Below are 12,201 nucleotides of genomic sequence, written 5' to 3'. Positions count from 1 at the left end.
ACTGCAATAATTCTACAACAGAATCGTTGTCGGGGTCAGAATTAAGCATAAACATAAATGAATGTGCTGTCAGGCAGTCTGCCTAAATGGCTGTATATTTTGTACCGTGAGTTTGACGTTGCATTTGTTTTGAGCTATTTTCTACACATTCCCCGCACGGTTCTATATGTTCCCATGAAATGGTGCTTAAAGAAAAAAAAAATGCCGGTTAATAGGTGATTCACAAGATCAAAGATGGGCAGACATTGATTCATTTTTTTAAAAAATCATTAAATCACCATGTGGTAACTCAGCCATGTGATTAGTATGCATTCATTTTTGTTGTACAGTCTCTGATGTGCGGCACTCACACCTCACCTTGGATACACAGGTTTCCCCAATAAGTTAGTATACTTCTCTTACACAAAACTAACAGACTGTGCCACCTATAATCTAACCCCTAACAGACCTAGAACAATTTCTGGGGTGGCCAATTCTCATGTTTTTATTTTGTTGTTTCTTTGTTTATCTTACTATTCTAGTAGTCAGCACCGAGTGCCATAGAGAATTTGATTTAGGAGAACCTTATGTTTAAGTCAGAGAATGGATGAATTAACCTTTTTATGTTTTACTGTGAGCTCTGCATATCTGCAGAAAGTCAGCATATCAAAGTATATGAATAAGATCAGCTGTTAAAAAGTAAGTCAACATTTTAGAACAATTTTTCAGCCACTGGCGCCTACCACGGTTTTTGAGGGTTAATAAAATAAGCAATAAGTTACTGCTTTCCTAGAATAACATTCACTTAACACAGTGTCCAGTACACTAAAGTGTTAGCACGGAGCACCGAAGCTTTAGTCACACACTGTAACCAGCCAGAAACCACAAACAGTACACACAAACACACAGACAAACACACAATGTTGGTACGAGGCATTTGTAGTCAATCACAAGACTCGTGCAGTTCCCTTTAGGGGGCTACAGCCAAAGCATTAGCCAATTCAAAACCTGTCCTTTATGACCAGACCACAATTCACTGTAATCGGTCCATTTCCTCCACAGGACACGAAAGCCAGTGCACACTCAAGACTCTATACACACACACACATATATACACACACACACACGCTACACAAAATCAATGCACAAGCAACATTTGCCAAAACAGGGGACTGCTTGCTATCTTGTAAAAAAGAAAACAAGATATTTCCATAAATGCCTTCCCCTGGTGCATTCATTTACATAAGTAAGACTAGCAGCCGTCTTCTCACTGTCATAACCAGAGACAAGACAGACAAAGCCTGCCAGTAAATCCATGAGTCAAACTGGATTCCTTTTCAAGCAGATTCCAGTTCACATCTAATGCTGTGTGGTAAACAGATGGATTTGGCTGCAAAAGGAGTTTCATATTCAGACTCACACGAGCCGAGACAGTTTCACACCACAAAAATTACAGAAGCAACCCCCTCCTCCATCTGGTGAGAGGAGGGAGGGTGGGTGTGGGTGTGTGTGTGTGTGTGTGTGTGTGTTAATTGCTAGAGCTCAGCTAGTGCTAATTGCTAGATCTCTGCTCTGTACCTTTTTTTATCAAAGATAATTAGGGAAAGAGCAAGAGAAAGAAAGAGCGAGCTCCTGGAGTCCGTACTCCTCTGCTGTTTGCTCTGATATTCCCTCTCTCTCTCCCCTCCCTGAGAGTGACGCTGTCTACCCACCCACTCCCCTAAAGAGAGAGAGAGAAAGAGAGAGAGAGAGAGAGAGAGAGAGAGAGAGAGAGAGAGGAGGGACAGCGAGCAGCACAGAGAGCCAGTCTGTTTCTAGCTCCCAGTTCACTGTAACTGCTCTGCCAGACAGCACTCAGCCATCCACCATCACACACTCTCAAACACATTCACTCTCAGTATACGACAGCTGACAACACCTTTTCGTTTTCTCAGCAGCACCACACACTCACACGGCCAGATCAGAAGAGAAGAGAAAGACAGACTCGATTTGTGCTGCGAACACACCAGCTCTGAGGAAGCTGGGTCGAGGCTGGAGAGGGTGACTGGAGAATGGAATGGAACCTCAGAAGGATGGAAAGTGAACTGAGGCACATCAACCCGGACCTGCTGCAGCCCAGCAAGAGCTTCAAGAAGCCCTCTTCAGGCACCATCACCATCAATGTAGGGGGGTTCCTGTACACTGCTCACCGGACAACCCTTGCCAAGCACCAAGGTTCCTTTCTGGAAGAGCTGGCCAACGGTAAGAAGCCGGTCCAGCACACTGATTCCATGGGCAACCCATTCATCGATAGAGATGGTCCAGTTTTTCGCCATGTGCTCAACTACCTCCGAACCGGAGAGCTCCAGCTGCCCGATGACTTCCGGGAGGCAGGGCTCCTGCGACGAGAGGCTGATTTTTACCGTCTGACTGAACTGGTGGAGGCCGTGGTCGAGTTTGAAAGCCAGAGGGCGGCCATGCGAGAGGCCGCATTTCTCGAGGTGACGGATAGCCACGAGAGGTCGCAGGGCCTCAAGGTGTACTGCAGCGACTCCATCTTCCTCGACAAGATCAAAGCGCGGCTGGTGCAGATATCCAAGAGCCGCTTGGACGGCTTTCCGGAAGAATTCGTGGTGTCATCCAACGTGATCCAATTCCGACACTTCATCAAGTCGGAGCCAGGTTCGCGACTCGTACTGAAGGAGGACAGCACATTCTTGTGCACACTCGATTGTCTGAAACTAGAGACAGTGATGCTAGCACTGAGATCCGGCTTCAAGCTGGTCACCAGCCTCGACAGCAGCAAAGGCTCTGTGGTGGTGGCTGAGGCGCTGCACTTTGTCAAGTAAGGTGAAGGAAAACAGATGAGGAGGAGAGGGGGAGGCAGAAAGGGAAAAAGTAGTGCCTGATTCTGTATCCATCTAATGTAAGGTATTGGTTTGGAGATATCGTAACGTGCTGAGCTGTAATGTGTCAGTGGGTAGGAGGAGGAGAACAGGTGGGTTAGAATGTCTCACGGTGTTTATATCTTTAACGCACAATGCTGGCTTTCAAACACGAGATTTGATCATTATTGGGGTAAGATTGGGTTATTCTGCAATTATTAGTAGAGAGGCGTTTTGGCATCAACCTTTACACTGCTTTGTCAGCTAGTATTTATACAATTCAGAATGATCCAGAACAACTTAGCATTTACGATGTGTACATTGCATCTGATTAAATATCACACACCTCTTTGATATGGAGGGCAAGCGAAGAGTAAATCCTTCCATTGAGAGACAAAGGGAACAAACTGAGAGTCTGAACATCAACAGCTTTATCAGTGGATTTGTCTCTGCACAGGAACTGCTTCTGCTGCTTTGTCGGCTGCAACAGCCTTCAAAACAAGCCGTGACGTGCACTGTTGTGCCATTCAGCTTTTACTACAATCTGTGTGTGTGTGTGTGTGTGTGTGTGTGTGTGCGTGCGTGTGCGCGTGTGTGTTGCTATACACTGTGCGTGTTGTGCTAAGTTGGTTTAATAGCCTGTGTTGAAGTTTATTAGCCTCTCTGGAGCCTGAAGGAAAAAAACCACAGTGCATTCATTGTTGTTTTGTATGGATAAACAAACTCCACATCCAAATTAGTCCGAAGAAAAATAAACTCTTCCTCAGATCATGCCAAGATGACAAGTTGAGTTTAAGCGCAAAGAAACGTGATTATTGTAAGGGCTTTGAATCTAGCATGATGCATGTGCACTAAATAAACTGTGTGTTTGCTAGTGCTGTGAGCCTCTGTGAAGTCAGTGCCCTAACAATGCCTATTACTTTTCAATGTGAATATTTTACAAATAAAAGTGACACTGAAACTACTGGCAGGGTTTGAAGTGTGTCTGCAAAAGTCATACAGTTAAATGCCTGAGTCATTGCTTGGTGTGAGAAGCCTGTCAAATGCTGCTTGTAGTAATATTCAGTCTTGAGAAGTTATTATGCACCAATGACAACATCAACATCCCCCACATGGACATACAGTCTGTACAGTGTGCAACCGTTAACCACTGAGCCAGACGGAAGCCTTATTACTGTTAAGTTTCCAGAACATCCTGACACAAATAAATAGTAGAGACACTCAACTGTCTCTCATTGCATAAAATTAACACTGTTCCCTTTCTCTGCGTGTGTTAAACACCAGTTTCATGTCTGGAAAAATCTAGAAGGTGTGCAAAGAATACAAGGATCGCAGGGACAAAATTAACATTATGTGCAGCATATTCTGTGCTGTTGCACATATGAGGTGTCAGAACATTATAAGGTGCAATGTTCCTGGGTTTCTGCTCCCTGAATGAAGACATCATGTCAAAACCCACTTTGGATGCCTAATTTTAAAACTGGCCTTAATTCATCAATGCCACTGAAGTATTATCAACTACAGGAACCACTTACGGGCTGTTTGATTTTAGCATTGATTCTAAATTCACAAACAAATCTTTATGTACTATTCATCTGTCTCTAATTAGCTGGGTTTACAAGACACTAACTAGCAACTTTAGGTTTTAGAACATTTGCATCGGGTGTCCCCAAAAGCTGATACAGAACGTAGAAGAGTGATATTTCTGGCAGCTTCTCAAAGAACAAACATTTAAATCAAGGCCATAAATTAAGAAAATAAAACTAGTGTATGCAACATACTTACCCTGTACAGCTCAACCCTGCACAGAGACTTACAAATGGGTACAACAGGTATACAATGCCTGACTATACGTTGGGAAAATAGAAAAAAAACGCTTAACCAAATGATCTATAGGTTGAAGTAGAACCAAAGAAGGTGGTGACATCGAAGTGAAAACTACTTTCCCTTTTGGATGGTCCTGCGACTTTTTCTGTTACTGCTCCTGTTCTAAAGTAATTATTATCTCATCAGTGACTACAACTTGAAGAAGCATAAACACAGTTATCAACCTTTCCAAATGTTAAAGACCACTTAAACATTAGCTGTAAATGTTCTTTTTGTCAACTCCTTAAAACTTCCAAGTTCTTACTTAGCTGTAGTGACAGACTTAAACTTGGTGAAACATTGTCTTGCCTGGTGTGGAGTTTGTTTTTAAACTACACTGAAATTTGAACATTTGTGATACAGGGCACTGATTTTCCTAATTTATCCTGAGCAACGAATCTTACACTACGCTGAAACAGCTATGGCATACACTCCACTTACAACAGACTTGGTTTCTACATCCCTAAGACACTATGTAGCTGTTTTTCATATGAACTCAAGACAAAGTCCTGAGAATCGGGTTGGCCTTTCACACAAGTTGAGCACAACAGGAGTGTGTTTGATATGTTCCCAGAGATTAAAAGATCCACTTTTTTTCCACAGTTGCGATCTGATTCTGATACCTGAATTCAGATATCTACAGATACCAATACTGATGTGTAAGTTTACAGTTCATAGAGCTGTGATACCCACACATCACTTCTTATTAAAAAAAGAAAATATCTATAATATAAACAGTATTCAAAGGAGTGGTGCCTTGGTGGAGCATGCAGAAAGCAAGATTAAAAAGCAGACAAAAAGCACCCTGTGGAAATCATGTTTTCTTGAATTTGTCTGACAGTTTCAGCATCAACCCCTACTGAGAGAAATTCACAAATCTAGCCGTCTCCAATAATCACACATTTTTATTGCCGTTTTTGTGAATTTCATGATCCTTCTTCTTGACCTTTGAATGTCTTTAAACTTCTGGTTTCATGGGAGCCTTACGGTAGAAAATGTCATCAACATATCCAATTGATTGCGGTGAGTTCTCCGGACAAAGGCCTGCTCTATTCACATGTGGCCTCAATCTGGAAGTTGGCAGGGAAAGTCGGTTTTAATGTGCAGCCCAGCTTATTGGACATCTGCATTCTGACGGGTAATATCTGGGTAAATTCAAGTGTAATAGGGACTCTTACAGGTAAACGGCTTTACAAAAGTAGCAGCATTTTAAATTTGTGAGATTAACCCTACCTCCCACCGAGTCATCCAGCCACAGCTTCACTTCCCCTTCTTTTGTTTTTGTTTGCTGATCCCAAAAATTAACCAATTTGAATTACAGATAGGACACACATCTTTAGTTTGGAATCCACAGTATTTCCAATTCCATTTTTTGTGGCGGGGATAAACGGGCAAGCCAAGTCTTCAGCCAGGGTACTGAAAGGAAGAAGTGGGTTCGCCCTTGTGACTACACAACATAAAGTCACATGTGAGGATCCTCACTAGTCCAACAGTGGAAATTCACCACAATCAACTAATCTTGGGTGTTGTATATTTTCCAATGGCTGCTGCATCCCCATTGCAATTTTAAAAAAAAAGTAAAACATATTCAGCTCTCCTCTCACCTGTAACATAATGACAGTAAGTTGTACTGGCTCGCTGCCACCACAGTGCAGCATCTCCACCTGCAGAAGCCTTTGGGGAGCCCCGTCAATCCTCCCAGTTCCAGCAAGGATATTTTGTGTGCTGGCCAAAACTAGGCCAGTCTGTGAGATAAATTCTGCACTTTTCCCTCAAGGGGGACCTCTTTTTTTTAACTTGCTGCATTGCACTTTGATGTGCATCATTTACTCAAGTACTGTACTTCCAAAGTCCTCTCTCATCATGTCGCTGTCTACATCAACTCCCCTACATTTCTCCAGTTCATTTATTTGACACATTTCCTTTTAATTACGTCTATTTATTTTTAATATTTTAAATAATTTTGAGCTTTGTACAACTGGTCTGACAAAAAAAAAAAAAAAAAGCTGTTAAGGTGACCCTTTGGGATCTGTTTAATGGTGACAGCATTTCTCACTAGTTTCAGAAGTTTTACAAACTGAACAATCAATCATTTAATACAGAAAAGAATCAGAAAATGTATCCATAAAGAAAATTATTAGCTAATGCACAAGTTCAACATTCAAATTCACACTAAATTGATTTGACTATCATAATTAGTCTCCCTTGTTAAGGTGTTGCAGGAATGCCCTGAGCTTAAGACAACCTCAGTGAACTAGTTCAGATGAAAGAAAATGAGAACAAAGTTGACTTTCTGTGGGTGGAAGTATTTTCCCCCCACTGCGATGAGAAATGATTGACTCTAGATGCTGCTGCTGCTTTGATTTTAACGAGTAAAAAAGTTTAAAAAAAAAAAAAAAAAAAAAAAAGTATGGTAGGCCACATGCTACAAAATCATTTGATACTGCAATTAGTATGAAAAATATCTTTTCTAAGGCTGCACTATTTCTGCGAGGATACTGATGTTTAAAATAATGATGTCTCAGGAAACAAAATGAGGACAAAAAATCTTCCGCACTGTTCATCTCACTTGCAATCAAATATGCATTTCAATAATATTTTCAGTACTTGCATATCCTCACAAACTGATTCGCAGGGATGCCACAAGCTAATAGCTCATGAATGTGTCACAACAGACAGACATCGGCCACCGCTATCTGTGAAAGTCATCTTATTTGCCAGTAGGTGGATGAAGTCAACATGGCAAATCTCAGCCAATTCCTATGCCAGCCAATCAATCAATGCATCCCAATCTCTCCCTGAAATAAATTATCAGGGAGATTGTGACATATTAAAGACATGCTCCTGTGATACATCAATACGCTCAACACTACAACATTTAGGTTCAGGTCTTTTAAGCTCTATTGAGCAATGCAAACTCAATAATATATTCAGCGTACCACAAGTCAATAAACTGATTATACTGGGTCACGAAAAAGGCTAACACTAGTGTGCAATGGCTGCACAAGTACAAATAAGCTGCTTTGGCAGTACATGATGCTGCCGGTGCCAAAGCAAATGTGAAGCAGGGATTTGTCAAGATCCATTTATGGAAATGTTTAAATTGAAATCATTCCAAACACTGAGCAGTATTCATCCCAGCAGAGTGCATTCTTGCTAAAGTGGAAAAGTGGCAAGTCTTTGAAAAACAAGTTACACTGCAATTTACTGAAGAGTTGCCTTGACCACCTTTGAGTCACGGTGCATACCGACAATCAGCCACCTTTGAATGAGCAGCATCTCTCATTTTACCTCTAACCGAGCTCCCCCCCTCCATGGTGACTGACACCATCTGTCGTCAAATGGTCGGACCAGCCGCCACCACCCCCGTCATGACTCATATATCAACACCAACCTCTGACATCAGGCGGGCCACATCCACAGCCCACTCCTCTCTCATGCACACCAAACATGCGACGCACATACCCTGGTGTGCGATAAATTAAGTGTGAACACTTTTGAGAGGAAACTCAGTGAACCGGTGCAGTTCAACACCCTGATACTGTCAACAACATCAAACCTGAGGCCTTTTTAATTGCAGAGCAGCACCATGCATTTTTTATGATGATTACTTATTAGTCGCACGGTCAAAGTGATCCACGCCTCATCAAAAGACAGCTTTGGATTGATGAGGGGGGTGGAGAAAGGAGACAGAGGTGCCTACAGCAGAGAGAAAAGCTCAACTCATGCTACTATAATCAACCGTCTCATCTCAGTCTTTTTCACCTGTTGCCAGGCAAACTCTACTCCTACATCATACGCTCTCAAGCTGCTCTGTATCTCTGACACACACCCTTTCTGGTCGTGTGGTGCCGCTCAGCCAGAAAATGAGTAACATACGTAAGATTTTTATCTTTAAACTCCAGGAAGAGAGGCAGTGGAAGAGGAGGAGGAAGGGAGAGAGAGACATGGTGATGAACAGGAGGAGGAGGGGAGAGAGACATGGTGATGAAGAAGAAGAGGAGGAGGGGAGAGAGACATGGTGATGAAGAAGAAGAGGAGGAGGGGAGAGAGACATGGTGATGAAGAAGAAGAGGAGGAGGAGGAGGAGGAGGAGGAGGAGGGGAGAGAGACATGGTGATGGAGAGGAGAAGGAGGGAAAGGTCAGACCCCTTCCACTTCTCCTCTCAGCTCAGACAAAAGATGTATCAGCAACCATTATTCAGTCACAAAAAAGAGATGAGAAGCAGATACAGAGAGGCTGGCAAGGCACAATGAAATACTGAGATTTTTATTTTCATGCAATAACATATTTTGCTACTTTAGACTGAAGCTGCCAATAGCTGATGAACCTTACACCTGATCTTCTTCATAGTAAATGATCAAAAACACAACTGTACTGTTTTCCTGAGGGTGTGAAAGCCTCTGAAATAGCATTTACACTTTAAAACAAGCTTGTGTCTTGGGAATCACCTGGTTTTAGATTTAGGCAAAAACATTTCTTTCTTTTCAAAAACAGTCTCCTACTACTGAACTGAGATTGATCCACTTGTTTTACAGTGAAGTGTTTCAGGCACTTTCTGGAAACAAATACTTAATCTTACAGCATTTTCAAATTGGACAGAAAAAAAAGAATATCAGCTGTACTTATACCCCCTAAAATCACACTTGTTATAGCATTTTAAAACATCTAGCTCTAGAATGAATTAATTCAAAACAGAAAGAAACAGAAAGAAACAGGAAGAGTGGAAGCAGGTTGATCAGAAGGACAAAGATGTGAGGAGGATCTCTGGGAGAGCAGAGGCAGAGACACAGAATGAGGTGGGGGAGGAAATCAGAGACAACCTTCCTACTGTACAGTACATGTGGAATTACAATATGCACCATTTGACACTCCACCACAACGTGTATGTGTATACATGAGGTGGTGTGAAAGTGAAGTGAATTTATTTATTAAAATCAATACCAGTACCAACAGCTTTAAATTGATCTGCTTGTATCTTTTAGTTTCTGTCTTAGAGGGCGTAAAATAACTCAAAATTCAATGTTCAACAGCAGATAAGGTTTATTTCTTTAGATCTGACAGCAGTGCTGTTCTCTGGGCATACTGTGCATCTGCAGCATTTAATATGAGCAAATTTGTGAGTTCTGCCATTTTGTTGCACATACACTTATTGCCGGTATGAATTATCAACCAGGCAAAGCATGCAACAGCTCCCAAAGAATCAGCAGATTTTTGGTGATTTGCTTTGAATAAAATATCAGCTACGACAGATTCTGTTACTTTAGTCTCAAGGCCCTGCTTGTACGATGGGTATGTGTAATTTTTTTTATTTTAAAATGCTAACACAGTGACTCTTTGTACTGTGAATTGGGACCCAAATGTCTAAACTAAAACTGTATAATCTTTCATCCTAATTTTCAAATGCACTATATTCATTATATGCTGCTTGGAGTCTTTCTGTCAAAACAGATGCCTTTTTTGTGTGTCAGGTGTTAAAGCAAACCTTCTGAAGGAATAAACACCCAGAATCTCTGGCAATCGTGAGTTAAGTGAGAGTTGAACTGAATTCAAACACACAGACACAACCTTGGGGCATGCTGTTGCTTGCTATCTTAATGCTTAATGTAGAGTTATAATCAAACGATCAAACTCGTTTGGCTGATGAAAACACCATTAAACAACAACCGCTGCTGATGAAATCTATGTGAGCATAAATGTTTACAGACAACATAATGATATAAAACAGTGTTTAGACTGTTGAGACTTAAACTACATGTAGTTGAACCACATAGCTCAACTACAATCTGCTGAAACTTGCTGGTAGTTAAACTACATTCATATTTTGTGCTGCATCAAGCATTTCAACTACTTTTTGGGTTATTTTGTATAGGTTAACTACTCAATTTACAAACTACAATTTTGGCCAATAACATGAAATGTTTTTTTTATGAAAAAAAAAGACCTATATAACATAAATTTTATCTTACGTTTCTTTGATGACAAAGTGGATGAGGTGGAAGACTTTGTGAAGTCACAAGATGAGTCCCCACAAAAAAGATTTCAAATCTCTCGCTACCCAAAATGTCGGCAAAGTTCAACACGGGTGTCCCAGCCAGTGCAGCATGTGAGCGGATTTTTAGTGCTGGTAAAGATGTTTTTAGTGCCAAACGGAACCGACTGTCTGATAAAAACTTTAAGAGACTGCTCATGTGTCGTGTCAACAAGCGATTCTTCCCTGGCAGGTAAAAACCTTTGTCGCTAGTTCTAGTGCCCAAGTGTTAGTGCCTTTGAAGTTCCTGTTATGTTGACCAAAAATGTCAGCTTTTATTCTTTAAAAAATAAAACTTGAGAGGCATATTTCTGCTTGCATGTGAATGTTTTGTAGGCTATTATATTTTGATTCATATACACCATATGTTGATTTATTTAGACTATGATGAGTATAAGTAGTTGCTAAAGCTACTTTTTTAGCATTAGTTACACAAACTACTGCCAGGCTGAACTACATGTAGTTTTACAAGCTACGCTTGCAAAGTAGCTTCCCCAGCACTGGTTAGAAAGTTTTATTCATGTTAAGTTCACACTCATTTGCCGACTTCGTTCCTTGCTTTCTGACTCTATCTCGTAAATTATAGCAACAGGTGACAAAATTAAATGCCTCATTACTTTGTAAGCTTGTGGATTTCTCTGGGTCCTCATTTCACTCTGCATCATCAGAAGCAGCACCACTTGGACCAGCATGGGAAAATCTGACAGCAGACAATGCAGCACTTAATGCTTCTTACGTGAACATATTTATGTTCTTTGGTCTCACAAAGAGCTCCTGAAGAAAAAACTAATTATCAGCGGTCTCTAAAGTGGTGATGTGCATACATGTAACCATGGTTACAAAACAATTTACGTAGTACACATAATGTTTATACAGATATATATAAACAAGATCATTTCCCAACCAGTTTGCGACGACTTACTTAGAGATACGTTTTTGAATTCATGCAAAAAAATCAAATATCTAAAACTGAATTACTATTATAAATGTAAAAGTAAATTATTTATAGCAGTCTCAGTTTCTAAGTTTCAGGAATAACAAGTTATCACACTGCCGGTAGGAGTCTGAAATATTTTTCATTTCCAATTATGACAACCTGGCTGACAGAACCTGAGGCCACTGAGATATCATGTAGGAGGTCTGGTTGATTTCTGTTTCTCTGGGCGAACAATGAGCTGCCATGTGTAGTTGTGCTCTCTGTGCACTGTACTAAATGGGCCACAGGGTACATACACACAGCAAAGATGTGTGAGAGGAAGTGGGAGGTCAATATATATAGCAAACATTTACCCTACAGCTCTCTAAGAGGCTGATCCTGCCAAGTAGTGAGTGGATGTTTAAGAGTATGTGGCTGAATTGCATGTATTCTATAAGGAAGACAAGATATGGTAAATACTAGAGAGCTACTGATACATTTTGTTTAACGCTGATCCACATATAATTTATTAGTAATCAAGGAG

General features: G+C 41.0%; 2 protein-coding genes across 2 annotated transcripts in view; one reads left to right on the top strand and one right to left on the bottom strand.

Annotated features, from left to right (window-relative positions):
* Window positions 1-12,201, bottom strand: part of LOC119025749 (general transcription factor IIF subunit 2-like) — a 43,274-nt gene that overhangs the window by 17,629 nt on the left and 13,444 nt on the right. The gene's annotated exons all lie outside the window — the stretch shown is intronic.
* On the top strand, window positions 1,768-3,807 carry kctd4 (potassium channel tetramerization domain containing 4). Its single transcript, XM_037109664.1, has one exon. It carries the CDS (start codon window positions 2,031-2,033, stop codon window positions 2,805-2,807), a length of 777 nt encoding a protein of 258 aa, XP_036965559.1. The 5' UTR covers window positions 1,768-2,030; the 3' UTR covers window positions 2,808-3,807.

Source organism: Acanthopagrus latus, chromosome 9, assembly GCF_904848185.1.
Source record: "Acanthopagrus latus isolate v.2019 chromosome 9, fAcaLat1.1, whole genome shotgun sequence".
Taxonomy (NCBI): domain Eukaryota; kingdom Metazoa; phylum Chordata; class Actinopteri; order Spariformes; family Sparidae; genus Acanthopagrus; species Acanthopagrus latus.
Note: the sequence above shows the minus strand (reverse complement) of the source record. Positions and strands in the feature narration are given on the sequence as shown.